Below are 27450 nucleotides of genomic sequence, written 5' to 3'. Positions count from 1 at the left end.
TTAAGATACATTCTCTTAAAGCAAGTCTAAATATCTAATATGTTGCTTCTCAAGTAAATGTATCTTATTTTAAGGATTTTTAGACCATTTTAAATGGAAAACAAGAGAAAAACAATTAATAACAATATGATTTTTTGCAGTAAATGTTTTACTGAAATTTTTTCCCTTAATTCAGTCAATGTCTTTTAGAGGTATTTTTAAAAGATGATTTTGTCCTCTTTATTGTTAGTAAGCACATTTAATACAATCTTTTATGTCGGGATCTTTGCATTAATCAGCGAATAGTCGAATAATCGTACTGAAAATCATTAAATTATATGTTGTTACCAGGGCTGGGCTGGACTGGTAATCTGGCATACCAGACATTTTCCCGGTGGGCTAATGCAGATTATTAAAATAATCATTAGTTGCTGACCTAATTCAATGGCATGCACTGTATAATAGAGGTCGACTGAAAAACGATTAATCGGAAGACAGTTTTATTCGATTTATAGAATGTTAAAAAAAAATGGCAATAGTTACTTACTCTGTAAGTATTTACCAAATTAAGCTTTTTCTAGGCTATATATCCATCAGATGAAAGGTTTTATGCCTACATACACCGATCAGCCACAACATTAAAATCACCTAACTAATATTGTGTAGATCCCCTTTGTGTCGCCAAAACAGCACCAAACCGGCTGCTGTATATTCAGGGCTGCTCACCACAATATTCTTCTCACCACAGTTGTACAGAGTGGTTATCTGAGTTACCGTAGACTTTGTCAGTTTGAACCAGTCTGGCCATTTTCTGTTGATCTCTCTCATAAACAAGTCATTTCCATCCACAGAACTGCCGCTCACTGATATTTTTAGTTTTTGGCACCATTCTCAGTAAACTCTAGAGACTGTTGTGTCCCAGGAGATCAGCAGTTCCAGAAATACTCAAACCAGCCCATCTGACACCAACAATCATCCATGCGGTTACCTAAACAGCCAATCATATGGCAGCAGTGCACAAAATCATTCAGATATGGGTCAGGAGCTTCAGTTAATGTTCACATCAACCATCAGGATGGGGAAAAATGTGATCTCAGTTATTTGGACCGTGGCATGATTGTTGGTACCAGATGGGCTGGTTTGAGTATTTCTGTTACTGCTGATCTCCTGGGATTTTCACAAACAACAGTCTCTCGAATTAACTCCGAATGGTGCCAAAAGCAAAAAACATCCAGTGAGCGGCAGTTCTGTGGACAGAAACACCTTGTTGATGAAAGAGGTCAACAGACAAAGTCTACCGTAACTCAGATAACCACTCTGTACAATTGTGGTGAGAAGAATAGCATCATATCGGCAACTATCGTCAGTTCAAAAATGCAACTATCAGCACCGATTAACAGGTAAAACCAATATATTGGTCTACCTCTAATGTAAAATGCTTTATACAGCTAATAGATCACATCTCGTGTAATCAGGTTTTTTTCATTCAACACCAATTTCCACAACAGTACAACCCATTGAAGAGACTGTAAGTGTATAACTCAAAGACTTGTTTTCATTCCTGTCGAACATTAAATATGCCGCTGCTCTGAATAAGGTCCATACGTAGGTCTAGGTTTGTTCATTGTCTCAAATAGGCTGGAACACTTTCTGCAGGAATATACAGCAGCCCTGACCAAATATGGTCAGACATCTCAGCAGACAGAAGGTAAACAAAGTCCTTGAGCTTTGGAGAGAAAGAGCAAGAGAGAGACAGAGAGAGATAGAAAAATGAAGGAAGAATTCAAGGACTCCCATTCTCAGTATTGGGGCTATTGTTGGATATTTAATCCTCAAAATTTTAAGGCTGCAGGATTTATCTGGCTGGACTCAAAGCCATCAGTCGGTCAGGATAAGAGAGTGAATCAAGGAACAACATTTGTGGTATTCAGTGCTGGCTGTGGGGCCTCTTGGACACAGTTCCAACAAAACTGTGAGGCCATTATCTAATCATGTCTTAAATGAGCTCTTGACAATGCAGTAATTCAAACAATCTGCTTTAGAGGATGTCTACTAGTTCTTTCATTGATGCCACAGTTGAACTGCAGTTAAATTGATAGATTAAACAAAAATGAAACTTCTGTCATTATTTACTCCCCCTGATGTTATTCAAGCCCCACTGGAGATTGTTTCTTCTGTGAAACAAAAAGGGACTAAACTTTAATTGCATGGAAAAAAGAAGCAATGAAAGTGAATGGTGACTGAAGCTAACATTCTACCTAACGACTTCTTTAATGTTCCAAAGAAGAAAGAAAGTCAAATAGGTTTGGAACAACATGAAAGTGAGTAAATATTGATCAAAAGTAACATTCCCTAATTGCCTTAGCAAACACCTCTAAATTGAATGAAAGGGAACTACCTTCAGCTTAATTTGGAGTAAAGCCTAAAGTGTCATAACTTAGGTGACATATCCCAGATGACACTTCTCTGGCCTACTTGGAGCTGCTACAGTTTAGGAAATCATATCAAACTAGAGCAACTCTTGGTAGCTTTTGGATGAAGACTTGTAAATAATCTGTGGAGTGTGTTGACTGGAGTTATTGATGATTTCTGCAACATTATAAAAAGGAGGACTGAACTACAGTGGGGTGCAAAAGTCAATTAGTGCAAATATTTCAATTTCTCTCTCTTTTGTAACAACCTTCATTACAAATTATACTTTCAGCAAAATAATTTGGTTGAGATTTTTAGAATTTCTTAGTATTTGTTACATGGCCTTTTTGCTTTAATAACAGCATTTACAGTTCACACAAACCTCAAAATGAAAACCTGATGATCAATGTTATCCAGCATTATTTGAGAATGTTTCAATGTGCTTCTTTTTGAATGTGTTCAATGTGAGTTCATGGGTGTTTCTTCAACTTCGGGCACTTTCATGTCCCAGGGGTTACATTTGAATAAAACCAACAGATTGCAACTTCTTTGCTTATTGTTATATAATGGTTTCATTAAAATTGAATTGAAAACTTTTTAACAAGCCATCATCATTTATTTTTTGGTACTTTTCAAATGCCTTTATGTATAAATTTGACTGTTTTAGCCTTGTTTAGCCTTTTTAGACATGTTTAAAACTATGATAATCTAAACAATGAGTAAACATAAAACATTTCAATATTTATTGTTTTAAAATTATTTCTAGAAATGTGTCGAAAATTACGCCTGCCCCAGTTTCCACCACAACAAACAATTTTCCCCATTTTGATTTGATTCCAATTCACATGCTCTTGGGTTGGATTTTTATCCGATTTTGATTTGATATCGATTCATGTGGGTATATTTACATTTACATTTATGCATTTGGCAGACGCTTTTATCCAAAGCGACTTACAGAGCCCTTATTACAGGGACAATCCCCCCGGAGCAACCTGGAGTTGAGTGCCTTGCTCAAGGACACAATGGTGGTGGCTGTGGAGATCGAACCAACGAACTTCTGATTACCAGTTTACCAGTTTACCAGTTATGTGGTTTAGACCACTACACCACCACTCCACTATTTTAGTTATAATGTCTCTTTTGCTTACATATAAAATTAATTCTCTCTCAGCTAATGCTGTGAATTATACAGGTGGTCTTCTAACTAGGTACAACATGAAAATATACATTTTACTAATGACATTTTTTGAGTTTTTCATCATTTTGTTTACATTTTAGCTTTTTAAAAATGAACAAATCAATGTTTTTAATCAATACATTTAATATTATAACACATATATTATAATTTTGTTACATGTTTATTGTTTACATTGAGTTGTTGAACACATGCCAAAAACTGGTACTGTCTCTTTAAGGAAACCCTCCATTTCTGCGCATGTTAACGAGAGAGACTCCAAAGGGCTTTATCTCATCTATGATATGCCTGATTAGAATTAAATGTTGTTGTTTTTTTTGTTTTTTTATCAACAACTGACTGTAAAGAACAGATTATTCATTGACAAATTGATTTTTGGACACACATTACACATAATTTTACTCTCAACATGCGGTGAAAGAATCTCACTGCTGAATACTCCACCACTACCAGTACCGCCACTCCCTATAAGCAGACTACACAGTCTGCGTAGGGCACCAATTCCCTAGGGGGGCACCATCTTACCCTAGGAGGGCACCAGAAAGTCCACCGGCTATGGGGGGTCACCATCTTACCTTAGGAGGGCACCAGAACGTCCACCGGCTGCCCTTACTTGCACGTTATACGTTATTCAAGGACCTGAAAGTAACTTCCATTTTTAGCACACAAGATGATCTTTGGAACGACCTCAAATGCATGCATGCTGTCACAGAAGTTTACCAAATACTGATTTTTCAACCTTTTACTCAAATTGTAATTCTGATAATGTAATTTGGAATTCAAATATTTGTATTAAATTATAAAAGAGTGCAAAATGGAAACATTTTCACAAGTAGTCTTATAGCAACTAATGATAAATAAGAATACTCACCTAGCAATGTAACTTCCTGTGTGATTCCATAGATGTCTATGATGGCCCAGAGCGGACAGGTAACACTTAGACCGCAGTGGAAGAGGATGGGCTCTCCATCATTGATGCTGTAGAAGACCCGCCCATGTCGGTCAGCCCAGAAGGCCAGAACATTGTCTCTCATGGCCAGTCTCTCAGGCAGGGCTTTGGCCCAGTATCCGGGCCTGGTCACCAGGTCAGGGCAGGCATATTTGGGGATGTCAGCTAAGGAAAGTTCGCTAGGGTCTAAACTGGTGAAACCAAAGCGTAGAGCCCCACTCCAGCCTGTGTGGACTCCCGAGAGATGCAAACGCACCTTCTCGTACAAGCGTATGGGTCGTTGACTGAAGGTGATGCCATTACAGAAACTGTTCTTGCGTGTGGCCCGACGCAGTTGTGCGTCCAACCGGATGTTTTTGCCCTTGGCGTGGGGGTGAAAACGGGGCGACTCGTTGCTGATTGGTGGGGCAGATGTGCGGCGGTCCACTCCACTGTTGGAAATAATGCAGTACTGGCGGTTGGCCACAGTGCGGTGCTGTAGACTGGCATCTGTTTGAGCAAAGCAATAGAGTACATTAGAAACAGTCACAGGGTGCTTCTAATTTACATAAACAAATGGCAAATATGATTAATGTATCAAGAAATTTCAAATTAAATTCTTAAAGCAAAATGGTGACATATCTGATACTAATAAATTCTGATATTCATGTACATTTTTTAACCTTTTACTAAAATTGTTATGCTGATAATATTATTTGCAGTTCAAATTTTTTAATTTAAATAGATGCATTTTAATAAGTGGTCTCTGTCTTTGGGATCTCACTACTCAAACTGATACTCAAACAGCATAAGAGCATTGTTGTTCACCATAGACATCTATAACATAAATCTCTCAAGGGCCCTGAAAAGGCATTATTCCAAGAAACGAGAGCATTCAAACAGCAGCACTAAAGAGTACGATGTTGACAGTGTTGACAGTGCGCCCATAAGTCAATGCACATACAGCGTTATCAATGTAGAGCAAATCAACAGCAGTAAATCTTTTGTACTGTGTGCATGACCGATTTCTAGCAATGTGAACATGCTTGAATCTGATCTCCCACTGCCATTATGAAACTGGCTGAATCTCACAACTCACGAGGAAATGTCCAGGTCATATTTCACTCCATAGTCAAAAGACAAAAATCATTTTGGGAATTATACCTTGCATAAAGAGTAAAACAGCCTATTTTTATATTCCTCCTTTTTAGGTTTTTGAATTGTGACATTACTTTCATGACAATTAAGAGCATTTCTCGTTACAATGCAAGAACTCTCATTCATTATTACTGTAACATTCATGCAGAAATGAATGCTGTCTAGACTCTATTTATTAATATTATACCGTAGGTTACACTTTACAAAAAGGTTCTATTAGTTAACACTAGTTAAAGCAGTAGGTATCATGAACTAGTCTTATCAATGTACAATAATTTTTAAAGCATTTATTAAAAAAAATACAATTGTTTATTGTTAATTCATGTTAATCTATAATGCATAATGTTAACGTATACAACTTTGAATGTTAAAATGTATCAGACAGTAAATATTGGATTTAATATTAAACAAGATTAATAAATGCTGTGAAAATATTAGCACATGTTCATTAATGTAGGCTATGTTAACAAATACAACCTTTGTAACACATTGTAAAAGTGTTACCAAATTATATTAAATGTTTTAAGCTTTTTAGTAAAATCAGCATTTGTTAAATTTCTTACAAAAAAATACAAACATTATGTATGCTTACAAATGTACGTTAAAATTCGATTAAAAGCAGTCGCAATGCAAAAATCGCTATGTCCTAAAAAATATACTTCATTTTATTCATGCACAAAAAAAGAAGACTTCTATTGATTTTGGCGTAAAATATGACCCAGACGTTTCTTGCCGGTTTTCGTGAGATTCACCCAATTAAAACACATCCTCATTCCACTAAAAAGTAATCAATATACAAGACGATTGTATGCGAAACATGCTAATTAAATTATAAATTCCCATTAAGTTCTTCCTTTGTTGTACAGTAGTGTTTCGTTTTTATATTTGATTACTTGCTGAGTACCACATTTCATTAAACACTGATTTGATTGGAAGATATTGCTTGCTACTGTTTATTTACCAATTTTCTCTGATCTTTGTACAGACAATCAGTGAAATGTACCATGCCACATTTCCCATGTTAGACATTATACCTAATTACATATAAACTATGATACTGCCATTAAACATGCAAGCGAAACATATGTAGCATCTGTGCTTTCATTTGTCAGGGTGTGTCACAGTTATTGTGATTTTCTGTGTGAATTATTGTGGATGTACTCAGCGTACCATCATTTTGATTGAAAATTCCATTTAAATATACACTGTTAGCGCTCTTTTTTATTTTAAAGAAACAAAGCAAGACTTACATGCTTTATATTTCTTGACAGAAAAAGATTGCGGTTGTGAAAATGATACAGAATATATGTGAAATATATAGAACTGTTTTTCATTAAGTCCAGTTGCTTTCCATAGCACTGCATTAGAGTTTATGGACAGGATGGAATCGCAGGGCTGTAGTCGAATAGTGTCTTCCATAAACAGATCTAAGACACAAGTCATAAAATACCACAGTCACCTCTTTACATTCTGTGATTAAAGGAGCTCTCCACTGATTGTGTATAGGCTGAGGAGCAATGAGAGTCATCAACTCCTCTTGTGAAGCAGAGCGTGCTCTTTCCTGCCTTCCAAATATAGGCCTGCGCTATCCAATCAGAGCTATGGCTAACGACAATTCAACTGGCCAGTTCCTTGACTCCAATTTCCAGCACACACACACACACACACACACACACACACACACACACACACACACACACACACACACACACACACACACAAGAGGCCATTGCTTTGTCATATACAAACAGTATATCAGTCGCAGGCTTTGTGATGGTTAGTTGTTTGTGTAAGCAAATTAAACAAAATTGGAGGGCTGGATAAAAAAAAATTCTTTTTTAAAAGATAGTTTGTATTTTAACACCAGAATAAGAGTATAAATTACACAAGCACAAATTACATTTTGTCAAATAGTTTTTGCATAAAGGCAATTATGCACACAAACGTTGACGATACATAAAACCGGTTTAGCCCAAATGAACAGGGTCAACAATTTCAATTATTGGTTAGGTAAATATAGTGTAAAATAAGTGTTCATTTAAACATAGTAATTCTGTGCATCTTATTTGCTTTAATTAAATTGGTAGCCTAATATTTATATAAGCCATTGGCCTGCCTGCTCTAAAAATGTATTTGTATCACTATTTAAAAGCCATATTGGTCGACATCCACTTATAACCTTCTTTGTCAAAATAAACCTTAATACCAGTTTGAATCATTTATTTTGTAATATTGTGATGGAGCCAGAGAATAAAGCTCCAATATATATATATATATATATATGACTTTATTAGCCATGTCTCACTAGAAATTAGTACAATATAGCTGCATATTGATGCAAGGCTTACTGAGCATATCTGACCACATCGTTTTTTAATGGGTTAATTTTTCTATGTTGTCCAGATGTACGTAGGTTGTACTATATTCAAGCCAAATTACTCATATTTACAGGAAACCTGTACAATTTAATTTACAACTACATCAAAGATATAGATAAATCTTTTGTTAGAAAAAAATGGAGTTTATGGAGTCCATTGTCATAAAAGTCACTTTGTATTGAAGTTAATAAAGTGCTAACTCTGGTACAGAGACATGTTTGGTCAGGTGTATCTTGAACCACACACACAAACATTTGTTCCATTGACTCCCAGTGTTTTTCATATTGAGCTTATAATATTGTGACAATTTATGCATGCCTGTTTGCTTGCATGTTCACACAGTCTTGTTGTTTGTTACTCCTGTTCCCGCATCCTCCTTTCCCAGGTTTTGGCACCAGTGTAACTGTTCGGGAAAGGAGGATGTGGGAACCAGAGTAACAAACAACAAGACTTTAATGAGACACCAACATAAACTGAAACATAACGACACAAACACGCACAAAGCAGCCATGCGCGTTTCTGTCTCTCTCCCTCTGGTGTCCCCGGCTCCTCCTTTATCCCTCTCCCGCTAATTAGGCAACTCAGTGCGGGGCGTGCATTCTCTCGGCCCCGGCCACGCCCACCTCCTCATCACAGTGGGAAATTGGAACGCCCAATCAAGAAGCTCTGAGAGCCCAACGATAAACGGATGTAGAAAGGAAGTCCTGCCTTACATGTAAAAGAGCCAATCACCTTTTAGATACAGGCATCGCCTATCAATCAACTCGACAACACAAATGCGCATTAGCAATACAAGTCGGCACGTTTTTGTTGCGTAATATGAGGTAAAGAAGTACAATTTATGATTCCAGTATTATCAAATTTTATTGCTGATATGAAATATGTTCTTTGACTGTTTTTGAGATTTTGGTATTTCCCCATTCAAGTAGATAGAAGCTGCACTGGCATGACTGGAATTAGCTTCCCAAGAGCGTTCCAAAGATGGTCGACAGTGGACTGACTTGCTAGAAAGACTTTGACACACATACTGTACATGAAACATTCAGCAACAGCTCTCAATGCAAGCCAGCCAAATGCATAACACAACAAATGTCTACATGACAACAACCATGTTTCTGTCAACGTCTTACATCTGATTACACACATATGCAACTTTAGTCACTTTTTGGTAACACTTTACAATAAGGTTCAATTAATAAACCACGGTGAATGCATTTGGTATAACGAACAACCAATGAAACATTTTTTACGGCATTAATCTAGGTACATTTTTCATTTAAATATACCATTGTTCATTGTTAATTACAGTTCATAATATATTACCTCATGTTAATGTATAGATAGAAATGAATTAATCAAGATTAATGTATGCTGTAAAAGTCTAAATATCTTATATGTTGCTTCTCAAGTAAATGTATTTAGTTTTTTAGACCATTTTAAATGGAAAACAAGAGAAAAAACTTGATAACAATATGATTTTTTGCAGTGAATTTCTTTACAGAAAGTATTTTTTCCCGTTAATTCAGTGAATGTCATTTAGAGGTATTTTTAAAAGATGATTTTGTCCTCTTTATTGTTAGTAAGCACTATATTTTATGTCGGGCCACAAGCTGAATAATACGTTAAGAGCTAATGATTAATCTTTGCATTAATCAGCGAATAGTCGAATAATCGTTCTAATAATAGGTAGATTAATCGATTAGCAAAATTATGGTTAGTTGCAGCCCTATAAACCACTCTCCTCTCTTTCTTTATTTGTAATCACACTCAAGATGGTCTCAACCAAGTCTTTAACAAGTCTCCTTTGAAAGTCTCTTCTCAAAGCAACAACAAAGCCCTGCTTACACCTCGATCAATGGCTGTTTCATCAATCCGAATAAATTCAATCCGATTGCAGATTCTGAATGTACTGTTTATATGTCCCCTAAACTTTGTAATCAATACAAATATTAGTTTACATGTGCATTACATTTATTCCGAACAAAACTTCTGCGCATGCGAGGAGCATCAGTCATTGCATTCTGAAGAAGCAGAGAAAGGCTGAGAAAGTGTGAATGGCACCAAAACCGTAATTGCCATTTTTGCTTTGATGAGATATCTAAAAACAAATATGCCAGAAAAGCTTTCTTCTTATGTTACTCACTCTACATTGGCAATGAAAAAGTAGAAGCAGCGTCTAATACCCTGTTTGACTTAACCGTGTATTTGCCTCATGCCCATTCCTCCAATCTAACCGCAGGCATCTCTGGATGAGAGTACAAAGTAAAGACAGGTGGGTGAGAATTGTCCTTAAAGGAGTTTACAGATGTGGAATGGAAACAAAATAATAGGCACTTTAAGCAACAGCTGCGGACGGAACGCTACACAAAAATCACTAAGCAATAATGATGGCGGAACGGAGCATTTAATCATTCAAGAAAAAAAAGGTAGGCTATTTAAAACAGCAAGAGAAGGGATGCGTGCAGAGTTAAATAACTGTCCGAAGATGAGTTTTACTCTTATACGATATAAATAGCCAACGTCTAAAACCTAGATATTATTATTAATAGGCTATCGATATTTTGGAGTTTTTTTAATTCAAAGCCTATAACCGTGTGCAATTTAACAGAAGTTTTGAGGAGGATGTTTAGGATATTTACTGTGCTCACTTTGCATCATCTCTTGTAAAACATATTCTAACATTTACTTTCCTAATCCGTCACATATTATCGACTGTCACTATCAAGGGAGTAGATTTGGCTTGAACAAAGGGGTACAGTGTGAAGAATTTACATGTTTCCATTGATCATGGTATAAATATGGGGGGTTGTACTTGCTTGTTTCTATTAACCCCCTCCCCCTCATGGAATCTACACCCCTGGTCACTATGGCAAAGGAAAAGTGCTTTACAAATTATGGATTTGCCTTCAGGATGTTCGCATACATGCAATGGAATACAGAACACCGTAACCAGACCTGCTGCTTGAATTCCCAATTAAAGTGATGTCATGAAAGAACGCGTGTGCCCTGCAGAATATTCAGTGTGAGCCCGCATACCCTTTATAATGCGTTTTGTCATTGCTTTGTATAAATTTGATTCTCGCAAAGAGTATCATGTATAGGCTAAACATACCTACGCACCTCATCTCAGCGCATGAGCGCAAGGTATTTTAGAATATGGTTGAGAAAGTAGTCGGATTCAAATGTTTACATGGCAAACATTTTTCTTTGAATCTAATTATTTTAGGTCTGCACCACCCCCTTCAATCGGATGGAAATTTCATTCAGATCCAGCTCAATCGGATAATTTTTGTGTTTACTTGAAAGCATTTCAATCTGATTGAGCTATCAGTCGGATTCTTAACGGATTATTTGGTTGCATGTAAACGTGGCTACTGTGTGTGCTTACTCAGTTTCAATGAGCACCATCTTGTGCACCTAGCCAATCAGCATGAAAACGCTGATATGAAAAACCAATGGTTTATTTAATTAGTAACACAAGTTGTAAAAACTATTTGAAAAGTCTTTGACTCTTTGGTTAAAACTTCTTATTATTTCATGATGTGGTTGACATTTCCGTGGAATTGCCCAACATATGCATAGTATCAGGGGCATAGTTTCCAGGGGGATGGGGGGGGGAGGTAACCCCCCAATAATCAAGCCAAATCTACGCCCTTGCATAGTATGAATTTCTAATGTTCTTTTGTATTAAACTGCCAAACAGATAAGTGCCAAAAAGTTTTAGAAGTACAAATAACTTTTTTTTTTTCAAATCAATCATCATGTTACCACATTTAGTCATTTGATTTATCTTTTTGTATCTTTTACATCTTTGTACATTTTTAAAGCATTATTCCAATAGTAAAATCCGATGAGAAAATAAGGTAAGTTGCAAAGAATTGGTATCGGTATCGCCCTACATGGTTGTTTTGTTTTTATCGGCATCGGCCAACCGTTTTCATATCGGTGCAACCCTAGTTTAAATGGGTCAAATTGACATGGAACTGCATTCAAGGTTTAAACCAGCCTAAGCTGGTTTGCTGGTCTTAGCTGGTTTAAGATGATGCCCCAGCCTGGCCAGCTGAAAAGTACACAAAAGCCCTCTACAACCAGTCAAAAGACCAGCCTGACCAGGTTGGGAGACCCACTAACCAGTTTAGGCTTTTAGGGCTGGTTTGGCTCTTTTTTGGGTGTTTTAGCTCTGTCTCAGATGTGTACCAACACACATGCGATGCAGACAGTTGGGCAATAGTGCCTAATAAATTGCCAACAAGAATAGAGGAAAACAATATGATGAATACATTTATGTGTTTTGTTTTCCAGATCATTTGAAAAATGTCCTGCGTTCCTGTATCAGCGTTGTGTCCATTAAATGACACACCCAATCATGGAGGGTTTCTGAAGACCCATAGATTTCAAGCGGATTTATATTAAAACTTAAAGCAAAAATAAAAACATTTCAAGAAATAAATCAAGGTTTTAAAGGTCTATGGCCTTATATAACCTGATTTAGATTGTATTAAACAACCTCATTGCATGCTGCAATACTAATCTGGTTTATCCTTTTAAATGCAGTCAATCTGTGAACATATAAAGTCACTTATACAACACTTTTGTGAGACAGTGGGAACTGAGCACACAATGAAAAACAATGGGCACCAGATAGAGCTTTATTTGTAGATTTCAAAACAAATAATATTTTTGTAGTGGTCAATTAGCTCCAGTACTGCCACTGAAACTCTTGACTCATTAACCTTTTGATAATGCATGCACAATTTCGAGTTTGACATGTGCTGACCATGTGCATTTTCTTGTAGACATGACCAAATGTCTAGATTGTCCTGCTAATGAAGCATCTACAAATTAAACATCTCAATAAACCTAGTTTTTATTATCAGTGTGACTTAGTTTCTCTTTAAAGGTCTTCTAGACCTACAGCAGTGTCTGATTTCTGCTATTTTATATGCTTTTGCAACTTAATTTGATTACAATTTTAAATTACGTAAGACAAATTTTTCATGAAAAAAAAATACATTATCAGCATAACATTTTCCGTGAAACATTTCATTGAAAAATGAAGTTGACTTTTAGGGCCCTAGACCTCCCTAAAATGAATTATTTCAAGATTTAGTATGCGATCAACAAACTAGCAGGGTAAATATAGGCTCTAAATAGAAACTGTGTGTGCATGTGGTATGCTTAAGGAATACTCTGTATTTTTATCTTGCAGCCGGTCAGAAGGAGACGAGCGTATAGAACAAATGTACAAATTATCAAAAATAAAGATAGAAAGAAAGCGCAATGACTTTTCCCATGGAAACTGTACCCATAGCTAATCATCTGCATCAACTCTTATAGTCTTTTTAATCAGTGCTAATAAATCAGCCATCTATTATTAGTGAATATATATATCAAATGTTTGGTTGATCTAAAGCATAAATACAGCCAAATATGGAATATACAAACACTATTGGCCATAACCCCAAAGAAGCAACATTCATCACATGCACTTGGAGAAACAAGGAGCCCACCTCTCCAAATATTCACCAATTATATTTGCTTTGAAAACCAACAACTTATTTTAGTGAATATTAGCTTAAAACCCAAAATGAAGGGCAAAGTTATGAAGTATGCACTTAATTGCTTTTACCAGTGACACATTTTCCGGATCTCAGAATAATTTGAACGTCACCTGTCAAATTCACACTCCCACGCAGCACACATGCACTGTCAGACCAATATAGTTCAATACCACAAAATAATACATGACACAGTATTTGCACAATATATCAAGACATTAAACCATCTTTATCCATATTAAATCATATAAAAATGCATCTATTGCAGTTATAAGACAAATCAACTGATGCACAACCATGCTATCTCCTACCTATTAGTGGTTTTGGTGTTGTATTCCCCATTACTTCCAATAATTCCTCCTCTCCCTTGGTGACAAGTGGATCGTTAATGCTGCAGCTCCTGGTCCGTCCATTTATTATGAAATATACGGAATATTATCTCAATCACAGCTGTGTGAAATCTCTAGGCGTTGGTGAAGGACTGAGAATCGCTGCGTCTATCCTATCATGCACACTTGAAGCCATTGGCGCACTGACCAGTCAAACCCTCCCCACGATTTCCCAACGCACAACCCATCAACACCGGACGCGACGCGATTAACTAGAACGCTCCCGCCAACGCAGCTGTGAACATGGCAAGCGCGCGACGTCGATTCGTACAGCTTGAGGGGGGCGTTCACACAAGACGCGTCCTTACCGTAGTATTCCGTTCACACAGGACGCATATATTCATTGTTTTGTAACGTAAACATGCGCTAGACGGACGTCTTTGGCCGTTGCGCTGAGTCTCGCTGTTTTTCCAGCGTCATTAACCCTTAAATGCATGGGAATTTGACCAAAAACTCTTACATATTCGGGTCTTTAGAGACCCGGCACTTATATCTATCACAAAAGGATCTACAAAATGCCCAGAGAGTGTCACATTTTCGAAATATTTTCAAGACAATTTGAAAATAATAGAATAAAATATGCATTTATATATTTTGATGTTTTATTTGTCATATATCAAAGAGATAATGCAACAAATCAGGACAAACCTAGAACAGGATTCATTACTTTAACATTGAAATTTCCTGAGACGCAACTGGCTGTCAAACACATATTGAGATACACTTCAGGCACTTATTGAGATAGATGCACAACTTATATAATTCCAGGCAGTAGTACCCCGCAAAAAAATTACAATAGTCATTTCATACTGTGCACGTGTTTTACTTGCTATAGTTTACTTCCATGTTGTTTCTTCATCAAATAGCAATGTCAAATGCAAATCAAGTCAATCACTGAAACAACAGCGCCACCTTCAGTAAGAAATAACATGATTAATATGTAGACTAGGGGAGAGCGGGGCACAAACTAATGCGGGGCTAGTTGTAACACGTGGTTTAAATGTTTCTACACACACTGGTAAGATGAAACTTCATTTGTTTACTCGTTGCCATATAAACTGTGTAGATAAAAAATTGTGGAACATTTAAAAAAACTTTGGAAGATATCGCCAAAAGTTCATTTTAAAGTAGCAAAAGTAAAAATTTACATGAAAGTACATTTTCATTTCCGTTTTTACAGTTTATTTAAAATGAGGCAAACTTGGGATCATTTTAATCTCCAATCTTTTAGCTTGCACCTTACATTTGACCAGCCAGGTTTAAATCCCACTTGTGCCAACAGGGCACGTTGTAACACTGCATTACAATGTGCCCCAATTACAAAAAACAATATGCAATTCCATGCAATCAGATATATTATTTACATAATTTTTCTTAATTAGTGTGTGTGTGTGTGTGTGTGTTTTGTCATCAATCCATGCATTATTTCGGTCAGTGCTGTGGCTTTGTTGTGTATTTATTGTCAAGTGTCACAATTATTGCTATATTATATATGGCAAAGTTAATAAATGGCTTTTATTGACATGAAAATGTAGTTTATCTTCTAGGCTTTTTAATTAGATCAGATACAATTGTTATCGGGGGGTTTTAAGCTTTTATATGATCTTGTTACAATGTGTCCCGTGTTTCTTTTTTTCGAGGTAGATGGTGAAAAAGTAAACACTGTATTCATGATAAAAGACCATATATGTGTAAGAGACACATGTAAAATTAATGTGAAAAAAAGTCAAATACATCGAACCCCAAGTACATTTACACAAACTTAAGAAAACCAAAAAGTGTTAGTTTGTGCCCCTCTCTCCACATACTGATAAATCATCATGGTTCTTAATTCATTGTTGCACAGAAAATCAATGTGAAATGGTATTTATATTTATGACTTTAGAAATAATTCCTTTGTGATAGTCAAAAACATAGAAATTAAATAATCATAAAAAATAATATATGCTAGTGTGGGGGAAAAAACAGACACTCTTACATCCCAAGGATTTCTAATGACCCTGTGTGCGTATGTGTGTGTGTGCGCATGCGTGCGTGTAACATTATTTAAAAAATACAGATTGAGGAATACTAAAGAGGTGTGGGCACAACTCCAAAGAATGGACGAGATACAGGGGTGGAAGGTTGTCCCGGGTCACTAAAGACCTGCAGTAGACCTTAAAAGAACTTCAATATATAAAAACGCGTCTCGAGGCACCTGCGTTCTGTTCCAATGCGTGGAGTTGCGCAATTACTCTGTCATTTGTGAACGCCCCCTGATATATTTCCTAAGGAGTTCTTCGGATCGCGAGAGACGCGACGCAAGTCCCGCGATAAACTAGAATTTGCAGCAAAGATGGGAGCGTGTTTTGACGCGTCGCGCGCTTGCAGTGCACGTGGGTGTTTGAGGAAACGCACAGAACAAACTCTATTAAATGGCACCTAAACAAACCACTCCGGCTGTTGTTTATTTCTCTATAGCTCTTTCAAAGAGTATTGTTAATGTACAATGATATATGGTGAATGATTACCATATTTTAGCCTATATTTCAAGGTATTTACATGATCTAATTCAGAGAATGCCATGGTACCTGCTTAGAAATGATGGCACTGCCATGGTAAATGCCAAAATAACATAGTACCTGGGTCATTCTTCATTTGTGGTGGCAAGTGGTGTCCCTCTACTTTACAACAGTTGAAATGAACTTTAAATACCAATAAATTATAAAATGTTTTCATTTTTGTATTCTGTAGAATAAACACAATTTGTGCACTATTAATAGATACTTTTTAGTTTTAAAATACATATTTAATTGAGTTTGAGAGATTGCATTTATAACAAAATATGTATGTTCCCACCATCTCTCAGAGAGATATCATGGAATTTAATTACAACAATATAACATAAAAAAAAAAAAAGGGTTATATTATGAATATAGTTTTATTTAACATGTACAATTTATTCAATTATTTTAAAAAATACATATTTTGTAATATTCACGAAAAAAGTAGTGTTCCCCAAATTCATGTCTGTGGTGTTACATCAATGGATGTCGCCTCTTTAAGAAAAGGGGAAAATCTGTTTGGACTACTTCCTGTGTGTAAAGGTCATTGCAGGTGCTGGTTGATCTGAGGGGTGCATGGTGAGTACATTCTTTCTTATTCATTTTCTTAAAGTTAGCTAAATTCCTGACAATTTCATGTGTCACACTTTATTAGTGTCTGTGGTGTTATGTTGATAACTTGCAGATTTTACATATTTTTATCAAAAATTTGATAAATGCATACTTATTAATATTTCTAGAATGTCCTCTGATCTTCAAATCATCATGATGGCAGCCTCCATTTTAGAAAAGTCTGGATTTAGGCTAATTTGTCTGTGGTGCTACTGTCTGTGGTGTTACTGTATTTCCTGGTAACACCACAGAATCTATAGTAACTCCACAGACAATATACCAGTAATGTTGTATTTTTAAATACAACTTCTACCTTTTGTCCACTGTACCTTTCAAGAAAGGGTTTTCCACAACCACCTGGAACTTCTTCGAAGCCAAACTTTTAATTGTTAAACCTTTTATGCAATATTACGTCTGTGGTGTTACAACAAAACGTATCCGACATTTCTTTCCTTCAGAGCCATTTAATCTTATAATTTAATGTTTTTAGATTGTAAAATGGTTTTAAAATTTTAGAAGAAAGACTATAAAAGGTAGCAGAGACCATTTTTCCTGCCATTTTTATGTATATACAATTTTTAAAAAAAAAGAAACAACTCTTCTTTGGCAAAAATAGGGGACAAGATGAACAATTAAACGTTTATTTAAAAAAATTATATTTAAATTATCAATGAAACCGAGTCCTTGAAGTAATTTATTTATTTATTAATTATTACCTAAAGTTGCATATGCCTGTTTATTTAGAATAAATAAAAATTTTACTTCAAATATTGGTAACACCATAGACATAAGTGATTGTTTCACCAGTGTTTGATTCAAATTATTTAAAAATCTAAATGTTATTAAGCTTCAATTTTAATTGATATAGAATATTAAACTAATTTTAAATGCATAGCAATACATTTTATTAAAAGAAAACAAACAAGCATTTTTACAATTTCTGCCTCTCATTTGCCACCCAAATTGAAGAATGACCCACCTTGTGTTTGACCTACTTTTTTGTTAGTCAGATTTGTAGTTATGTCAACTAAATCTATTAGATAAATGTATAAAGTCATGGATCAAGCTAATTTAATTGAAATAAAGTAATATTCAAATTGAGGTTTAAGTTCTTGAACACAAGCTAAACATAAGATTAAAGAGAACTTAGTAATTATTCAAGCAACAGCTTGTAAATCATGTAAATCACAGAGATACTTGGAATTAAATGATTTCAGTAACTCTGTTTATTTGTCATGAAAATACAGTTACTGTAAAAAAAAAAACTTTCTTAACTTTTTTATGCCAACAGAAAACTAGGTATTTTTTAAAATGACACAAGCCCTTATGAGGAAATCCCCTACACCAGCCACGCCCCCATCCTCTCTCCTCATGACCTTGACCGCTGAGATCCTTGCAAGCTGCTTCCTGTCTTGTGAACTGTAGCTGTCTCTGAGGAGCCCTGTCCAAACAGACCTAGCCCATGACTGCCGGCCACAGGCCAACGTCTATTTAATCTGCCCCAAATCCTCACATTATGCACAGCATGTCACCTAGTGTGACAATTCAGACAGTTACAAGAGTCATGTTCATTCCATGCCCATGCATGTGAACTAATCTCAGGCTACTTAGGATGGGGTTTTCGTTTTGGTTGATGTGGCAAAGTATGACAATAAGTACAATTGTGGGTGCAAAATACATTCTGTCAGATTACTAATGCACGTCTGGTTTTGGAATGCAAGTTAATTCTTGGTTGTGTAAGTTATCCATATAACAGAAATCTACCTTGCTATGTACCCTAACATTAAAGCTACTGCATTATAAAACAAGTTGTACCCCAATAAACCAGATAAATTTTATGATGAAGTACTGTTTAATATATTTTATAATATATTCATATGTACCAAGAAAATATAGAGACCCTCCTGCAATGCTCAATGTACTATGTAAAGGCAGGGCCAATGCACAATGAAATTCTTTGACGCGTGTATTATGACTCTAAAAGGAAAGGCGGCCACAACTGTGGTTTGCAAAAGAGGAATGTTTAAGGCGGGACAATTTGCACTGTAAACACAATATCACAAGAATAAAAGCTCTTTGTTTGGGATAGGGATTGTCATAGGATGAATTCCATTAGCTAATGTTGCAAATATGCAATAAAATGCTGTTTGGGTTGATCCTGGTCACATTTCACTCAAAATAAAAATATTTAGAATAAAGGGAAATAAAGCCTTTTTTCAGCACCCTCATTTGTATTGTGACATTATTTTCCTTTTACATTTGTTGTAATTGTCAATATTTTCCTGGGTGATTCTAAGTACTATAATTGTTCAATAAAAGTGAAGCTCAGTCAACAGCATTTGTGGTTTACTATTAATTACCACAAAAAATAATTTCAAACCCGTACATCCTTTTCTTTAAAAAAGCAAAAATCGAGGTTACGGTGCGGTACTTGCAATGGAAGTGAATGGGGCCAATTTATGGAGGGTTTAAAAGGCACAAATGTGAATCTTATCATTTTATAAAAGCGCTTACATTAATTCTTCTGTATATTTGAGCTATAAAGTTGTTTAAATCATAATCAGTCATTCTAGGGTTTTAAGGTTTGATGGCATTACATTGTCATGGCAACGAAGTTGCCAAATATTCTATATCTTTACACAGAAAAGGTTAGTAAGTGATTTTATGACACTAGAATCATGTTAACACACATATTGTTTACATCTTGTGACTATACTATACTTTTGGAAAAATTGGTATTTTAATGTTTACAGATTAGCCCCCATTCACTTCCATTGTAAGTGTCATCTAACCCAGATTTTAGCTTTTATTTTTTAAGAAAAGGGGGTGCAAGTCAAAGTAACATTTTTGGGTAATCAATATTATGCCACAAATGCTGTTGACTGAGCTTAACTTGTATTTAACCTGGAATAATCTAAGGACTTCATTTAAAGTATTACAGTAAACTGGTGTAATACAATAGTTTTATTCACATCAGTATTAAAAGCAGTGCAAGCACAATGTGTGTGTGTTTTTTTTTTTTGCATTACAGTAATAATAATGTTTTTTTTCACATTATCCTATGAAGATTGGTGGGGACTATGCTTAAAAGTCACGAAATTAACATCACAAAGTAAAAGAAAATCTTAATTAAGCAAAATATAATGAACTTTTCTGTTGCTTTTGGGGTGAAATATGACCAGGATATGTTCTTGACAGGTTTCGTGAGATTCACCCTCAAGCAAGTTCATGACTAAATTTGTTATTAATTATACTACACAAGTTAGCATGCAAAGAAAAGAAAATCCCACAGCATTTATTTCTACATTTCCTGAACAAGATTATTTGCCCACATCAGTCTAGACGGCTCCTCAATCTAAAAAAACTTTTTCTGAACATTATTGTCCGTGTCCTTTCTCCTCTGGGAACAACTAACACAAATCTGTCAGTCTGATTTCATGAATGTCTAGCAGCCATCGGCATGGTCACGGATGACAGTCAGGACAATGTGACTCGACAAAAAGGGAATGCGTGAAATAACATCTCTATGAGACCATACAGGAATGGGTGGACATGTAGACAGCATTGTTTGGCAAGAGACTAAATTTCTTGCAGCAGTAGGCATAAGATTCAGGCTGGTTTGATTGTTTGATACAAACATACTGAAGTCCACATGGACAGTATGCCAAACCACCTTTACAAGTGGACTCGGATGCAGTTCGCCGGCGTGCAGAAAAGTTCAGAAAATCGCTTTCACACCAATCAAACAAACCAAACTCTAAACCGAACACTAATGTGAAAGCGCCCAAAACGTGAAGGAGAATGGCGTTTATAACAAAGCTACCCCAAGAACAGAACACTTTTGAGAGTGCAAAAAGCATTATGTTCTTTTGAGGGATGATGCTGTCACACTTTGTGTTTAGACTTGGACTATGGTATCAAAATCGCTGCCATGCGGTGAAGTGTCTAGTCCTTGGACTGCGAAGTGTTACATTAGCTATTTTCTAATTCCCGTCAAGTTTCAAAGACACCGAAGAAATGCTAAGCAGATGGCCAACTGGGAGGACTGCATGTGGTTGTCTGAGCAGCAGGGGAATCTTGTCCAAACCCCAAACTTACAGATCTAATGACAAAATGACTCATAACCACAGTCGGAGAGGAGGCAATGTTGTCAATTCACATGCAAATAATAAAACCACCATTTATTTTCCAAATTAGATTACACAAATAATTTCTGCAATATGATTTCGCTCTGATACAGTCTTTGTTTTCTGTGGAAAGATACGTAGTTAGGATGTCCGTGTGAAGTCCAGAAATTGTAAGCTGAGGAATGGACAAAGGAATATTTTTTATTGACGCACAATAGCAGAGTCAATGTAAACGAGACCAATAGTATATATCTATATCTATATCTATATCTATATATATATACTATTGGCATCAGTTCTTTGTTTTTATTATATTTAAAACAAAAGTAGTATAAAAATATAATGAACATTTATATTTTAGCATAATTTGTCATTACAAATGTTATTTGTCAGACACACAAATACTTGGTTATTAATTTTTTAATTTAAACTAGTTTATTTAACTTTTAAAAAATATATATTTTTGTTTATTACTTATTATATTTACTATGAAAGGTTTAAAAAAAATTATTACTGTGTCACTAAAGCTGTAGTGTGTAATTTCTGTCAGCAAATGGAATTATAAAAATAATGATTGTTGCCACATAGGTTGCCCAAACTCTCACTCCTTCTGCCATTGGTTGAAAACAGGTAGTACCACCCAAAACTCAACCTCATTGGTTGAGCCAATGTTGCTATTTCAGGCCTCTCAGATAAACAGAGCAATTTGGAAAGTGCCACAGTATTATACTTGACCCTTGTGCGACTTTAGGGACATTTTAGTTTTTCCAATCATTTTGGCTGTGTTAAAGACATCGGCATCAATTTTGCCAAAGGTGTGTAATTTTTAGGGTATTTTGGCATTTCAACCTCAGTTCCTATAATACATCTATAATGTACACAAAATAGTTACACACAGGACCTTCAGGACAAAAATGTCCAATATTTGATTCCAGTGCCATTAAAGCATAAAATCATGAATTCTATAATATTATGCTTTCATTCCGGAGCCCTGGCTTCAAAATGTAATTTCTTTATATTTTCCACCAGATGGCGCCATTTTTCCTCATGTTTAGTCTATGGAGGAAATACATGCTTTTTTCCTATTCTCTGTTTGCTGGATTATACAGCACTGCAGTCATTCACCATAACTCATTTTAGCCTGTTATTGGGGGTTGTCGCAGCTATCTGGGTGGATTAATGTCAATCTCTCCTCTTCTTTTTATGAAATCACACAAAGGACACATTCTCTCAGGCTAGAATTGCATTAGCTTTAATGAGCTGGTTGCTTTGGCATACTTAGTCATTTTGAACGACTCAAAGTGCAAAATGACATCCCAAAATTTCCACTGGATATGTTCCTAAAGGAATGCAATCATAAACTCAGTATTATACGCCTCTATCTTGGATTTTGTTCAAACCTAGTTAGTGAAGGACACTTCATGTTCTTGTTGTTTTGTATTTTTCAAAATGATGCGCCTAATATTTTACACTAATTGTACATATCAAATGAAACAAAAATAAAACAATAATTGACCCAACTTAAGCTTTATTTTTTTTACGATTCTTACTAGTTTTAATGAACCTGTTACAATGAACTTCTTGAGTACTTGAAGGTCCTTGAAATGTACATTTTGAATCATAACTCAAATATATACATTATTGAAACTTTGGATTAGAGTAAAACTACTCAAAAGTATCAAGTACAAAATTGCAGCTGTGTGGGATATAATAAATTATGCATGTTTGATTAATATAATTAATATAGTTTTAATTCTTATGACTATTGTCGCTGTTTTGTTATAGCTGGTTGATAGCTGTGATTTGTCTGAAGTCACCATGAGGGTGATTAGTGTTACCGCTAGGTGAACTTGGAGCCTGCTCAATCGAAGCCATTCGTCTTGACTCAATTACACTTTACAAAAGAGCAGATTTATGCATTAAGATGTACTGAGGAGAATCCGCCATACATGTGATTAACCTAGAGTCCAGTCATAATTTCCTTACAATGTTCCTTATATAAGATGAACTATAATTAAATAAAAACAACGATAATTTAATCACTAGTAAACAGTACTTAACTTATTAAGTTCACTTTACTTGAGCCAAATAAGTACTGTATGTTTGCCTTAACAAAAATCTTAGTAAGGTCAACTAATTCGATTTTACAGTGTAAAAAGTCAAAAGATCTATTCATGTCTGCTAGCTCTGTGTCTCAAATGGGTTTGAGGGCAGAGAGAATCAGACAGAAAGTCACAATATGACTAAATATATGCTATTTCAACATCTATAAGCCTAATATTCAACCATATACAAAACACATAACACACTTTTTGAGTCTCTCCAAAGTGCTTGTAAAGATGTGCAGATATACCATCATTAAACTATAATTAATTCAGTGTTGTGGTGGGCCTGGTTTAGTGGTAAACATCAAATTAGGTATTTATTTGAATAAAAAGGTTTATTTTTACGAGATCACATCATTAAAATTTACAGCCTAAGTTGGGAAATAGCCCTTGAGGATTCTGGGGCAATACAGTACCACGGGCAAGGCCCAATACTTTTAAAACATGACTTTTAATGATTCACAAGATATTTGGTGGAATTAAAATCTCAAATTGTGTCTCGCTTTGTGGTTAAGAGAGGCAGATTTGTGGTTAACCATGCAATCATTTCTATTCTCCTCTTTATGTTCACTTGTAACATATCTCCACTTATTTTCCCCAAAAATGTAATCAATGCATAATTTCTAAAGTATCACACAGATTGAGTTACATGAGCCTGCCAACAACTGAAGTTAACATTCTTGTACTTGGACAATCAAGGTCAAATGAAGCTACTGGATGCCTATTGCAAACGGTGGACTTTACTCTTAAAAAATACATTTGCAATGCCTTGATTAGGAAGAAAAGATATATTTTAGAGTTCAAATTATTTAAGCCAAGCATCATCATTGAAACATCATCATTTGTCGGGTAACTTGATAATGTGCTTAACATGACAACATCTGAATTAACTGGTTTAACTCATATCAATAGATTTGATTAAATAGGATCCCCTTAGGTAACACCAACAAAAGTAATTTATTTTAAAGTAATTCAGGTTGTCAAGTAGAAATAAGGTACGTGCACATATTCAAAAAAGGATCTATTTAAATACAGGAAGGTGAGTGATAGTGATAGTACAATGAACAAGAGAGGAACTGTCTATTTTACCTCAGAAAACACTGAAGCGATGGTTTGTACTACCAATGGACATCCGCTGGAAGGCTGCCTCATACATCCTGGCCAGTAAAAACTGGTATACATCCAAATATGCCCAAAATTCAGTCTTCAGGTCTTAAATTTCAGGCTAAGTGTGTCTAGAGTGTCAGAGAACTGATTTGGCAAGCAATGGGTGGTTGTTAAGTGTCAAGTTCTTTAGAGCGCCATAACACACAAACAGACACAAGATAGTTTGAACCTTGACAACAAAGGTCAACCAGCCTGACAAACCCCTGAGGTCAACAAGGGCAGAATACCAAAGAAAATTTAACAACTGTCCTAAAGCAGTTTTTCGTTCCAGGAGGTCATTATGTAGGGGAATACAAAACTAACCTGAGTCTTAGTGTAGCAGACCACCTGGGGAGGGTGAAGGTATTACATAACCAACTTACCGCAATGACAAAAGGACAACTATAAAACAGATCTGATCTAAAAATCTGATTGGACGAGGCACATTTGGCATTGTTGTCAATATACCAATATGCATACACCAGTGACCGCCCTTCAATTGAATTCTACATGAATTTACCTATAATTTGCTATGTTGCTTGTCAACTTTGAGCAACATATAGAAAAAGTAAGGGATACTGTACAATCAACTTCTCATTCTCAAAAAATAAAGGCACTGGTTAGTGTGGAGTGGTGGTGGCGTAGTGGGCTAAAGCACATTACTGTTAATCAGAAGGTCACTGGTTTGATCCTCACAGCCACCACCATTGTGTCCTTGAGCAAGGCACTTAACTCCAGGTTGCTCCAGGGGATTGTCCCTGTAATAAGTGCACTGTAAGTCACTTTGGATAAAAGCATCTGCCAAATGCATAAATGTAAATGTTAAACAGGATAGAGATAAGAGAGTTATGAAACAAAAAACTAGTGGAGCAAATTGGTTGCCAGGTTCAGGACAAGTCAATTATGCAGTTTTAGCGGTCACTATGCACCTTATTCAGCCTCGCCCCTTTTCCATGTTCCAATCTTCAGAATTTTGTTACGTAACTTCCTGTTTGTATTGAAGCTACTGAGAAGAGTCGATCATGTGAAAATGCTCATGAGGTGTTTTTTTCTGTCACTGGCTTCACTTTTGAGGGCTTGTGCGGCACACTTGGTTTGAACTGACAAAGTCTACGGTAACTCGGATAACCACTCTGTACAATTGTGGTGAGAAGAATGTCATCATATCAGAATGCTTTTCTGAGATGTGGGTTGGTGCTGGTTTGGCAGCATGAGGGGGACCTACACAATATTAGGCAGGTGGTTTTAATGTTGTGGCTGTCGTGTATATAAAATGACCAAAAAAAATAATAATTTATTCTGATTATTTTTATTAATGAATGTAACAATTTATTGAACATTATAATATTGCTGTTGTCACTGTTTTTAAACGCCATAAGTTACAAGAGGAATCAATTACATTATTTATGGGAGAGAGCACACTTTACCTGCTGTAAAATCAATATAACGCCTTACAGCCAGCCGTACATGGTTTATTTCTTCATAGGAGATCACCAGCTACATGAGGGATCTGTCAGTGGCTTCAAAATGACGTGAGTACAAGGGATCAGCATGCAGTATTTAGTGTGTGCACATATGGATCCCAGACACAAAGTTTCAATGCAGTCACTTTTTATCAAGAATTGGTAAAAACTCCCTGTGGATCCAATTCCTACAAAGAAAAAACGTTGGATATATTGTGGATGTGGAGTTTAAATGCGGTAACACGGTATGTGAAAGACCTTGGATGTTTTAATTTAGCTTGCCTTTCCATTGAGACATGGACACCAATAACAACAAGCCCAAACCATGGCACTTGATAGCTTGAAGTCAAAGGTGAAACGTGGGAACCAGCGTAAATATAGAATGACATCCTTGTCATTTCTGATTCCTCTGAACTACCGAAGAGATTTACGAGTTAGAATGCAAATTACTTCATACTGTTCACACGTCTTTGTTTCCACTGACGGTTAAGTTTAAAGCCATATTTTAGGTTTAAATATACTTCGGTTGTCCACATTGCTGATCACAGTATGGGTGACTCAAATTTAGTCTCCAGCACAGTCAGCGCGGCCTGATTTTCGCATCCGGAATGCAGTACAAATTAAGTATACACGGGCCTTTAGGATTGGGGTTTGGGCTAGGGGGTATGAATAATAAAACATACATCCCTGTTGACTGTATTACGTCATATACAACCAAAAATACAACTTTTGCCACCACCAAGTGGACATCTCATGTCAGCCTCAACCTCACTGTGGTTTCGATAAGTCAGATAAATTCGGTAAGCAGAGATTCATTTAAACCGTAGAAAGTTCGACCTCCGATTGCCAAATTAGAAGTGCAATCACATCTGTCATTTTCTAATTTAATGAACTGTCAGAGTTTCAACTTTTTCTTTATCAGTAATTACATTTGAATTTGAAACAGTTTAGAATTTAGTTATTTTCAATTTTCATTTGAATTTCAGTTTTACGTTCATTTTTAACTGTAGTTTTTATTTAATAAAATATGTCTATTTAGTTATTTATTTTATTTTAGTTTTAGGGATTGACAAATGTATAAATGTACTGTAGGCTACATCAGCTGACTGAGAGAAAATGGAGCTCTGGTGCTACTGTTAAAGTTATTTAAATAGTTAATTGTTTTAACAGAGATAGTGTAATAGTTATGCAAATATACAGATGTAAATATACATATCTAACCATAATTCTATTGTACAGTACACAGAAGCAATGCAACATGCTCACTCCACTACTGAGATACATTTATTTTCAATTACTGACAATTAAAGAACAAAAATAACATTAAATAGCATGCCAATTTAAAAGAGACCTATTACGCCCCTTATTACAAGATGTAATATACATCTCTGGTGTCCCCAGAATGTGTCTGTGAAGTTTCAGCTCAAAATACCCCACGGATCATTTATTATACCAAG

General features: G+C 35.8%; 1 protein-coding gene across 2 annotated transcripts in view; it reads right to left on the bottom strand.

The window, feature by feature from the left end:
* The window catches only part of LOC127659877 (E3 ubiquitin-protein ligase NEURL1B-like), a 58465-nt gene that overhangs the window by 11876 nt on the left and 19139 nt on the right, over nucleotides 1-27450 (bottom strand). Inside the window, exons 1-2 of one of the 2 annotated variants that reach the window (XM_052149835.1) lie at nucleotides 13920-14172; nucleotides 4458-5024 (exon numbers count right to left, since the gene is read on the bottom strand). In XM_052149835.1, the coding sequence (XP_052005795.1) occupies nucleotides 4458-5024; nucleotides 13920-13950 (598 nt within the window). In that variant the 5' untranslated portion in view covers nucleotides 13951-14172. Of the gene's footprint in view, nucleotides 1-4457; nucleotides 5025-13919; nucleotides 14173-27450 lie in introns of those variants that run through there. The other variant, XM_052149834.1, reaches the window with a different exon arrangement.

This window comes from Xyrauchen texanus, chromosome 19 (assembly GCF_025860055.1).
Source record: "Xyrauchen texanus isolate HMW12.3.18 chromosome 19, RBS_HiC_50CHRs, whole genome shotgun sequence".
Classification (NCBI taxonomy): Eukaryota; Metazoa; Chordata; class Actinopteri; order Cypriniformes; family Catostomidae; genus Xyrauchen; species Xyrauchen texanus.
Note: the sequence above shows the minus strand (reverse complement) of the source record. Positions and strands in the feature narration are given on the sequence as shown.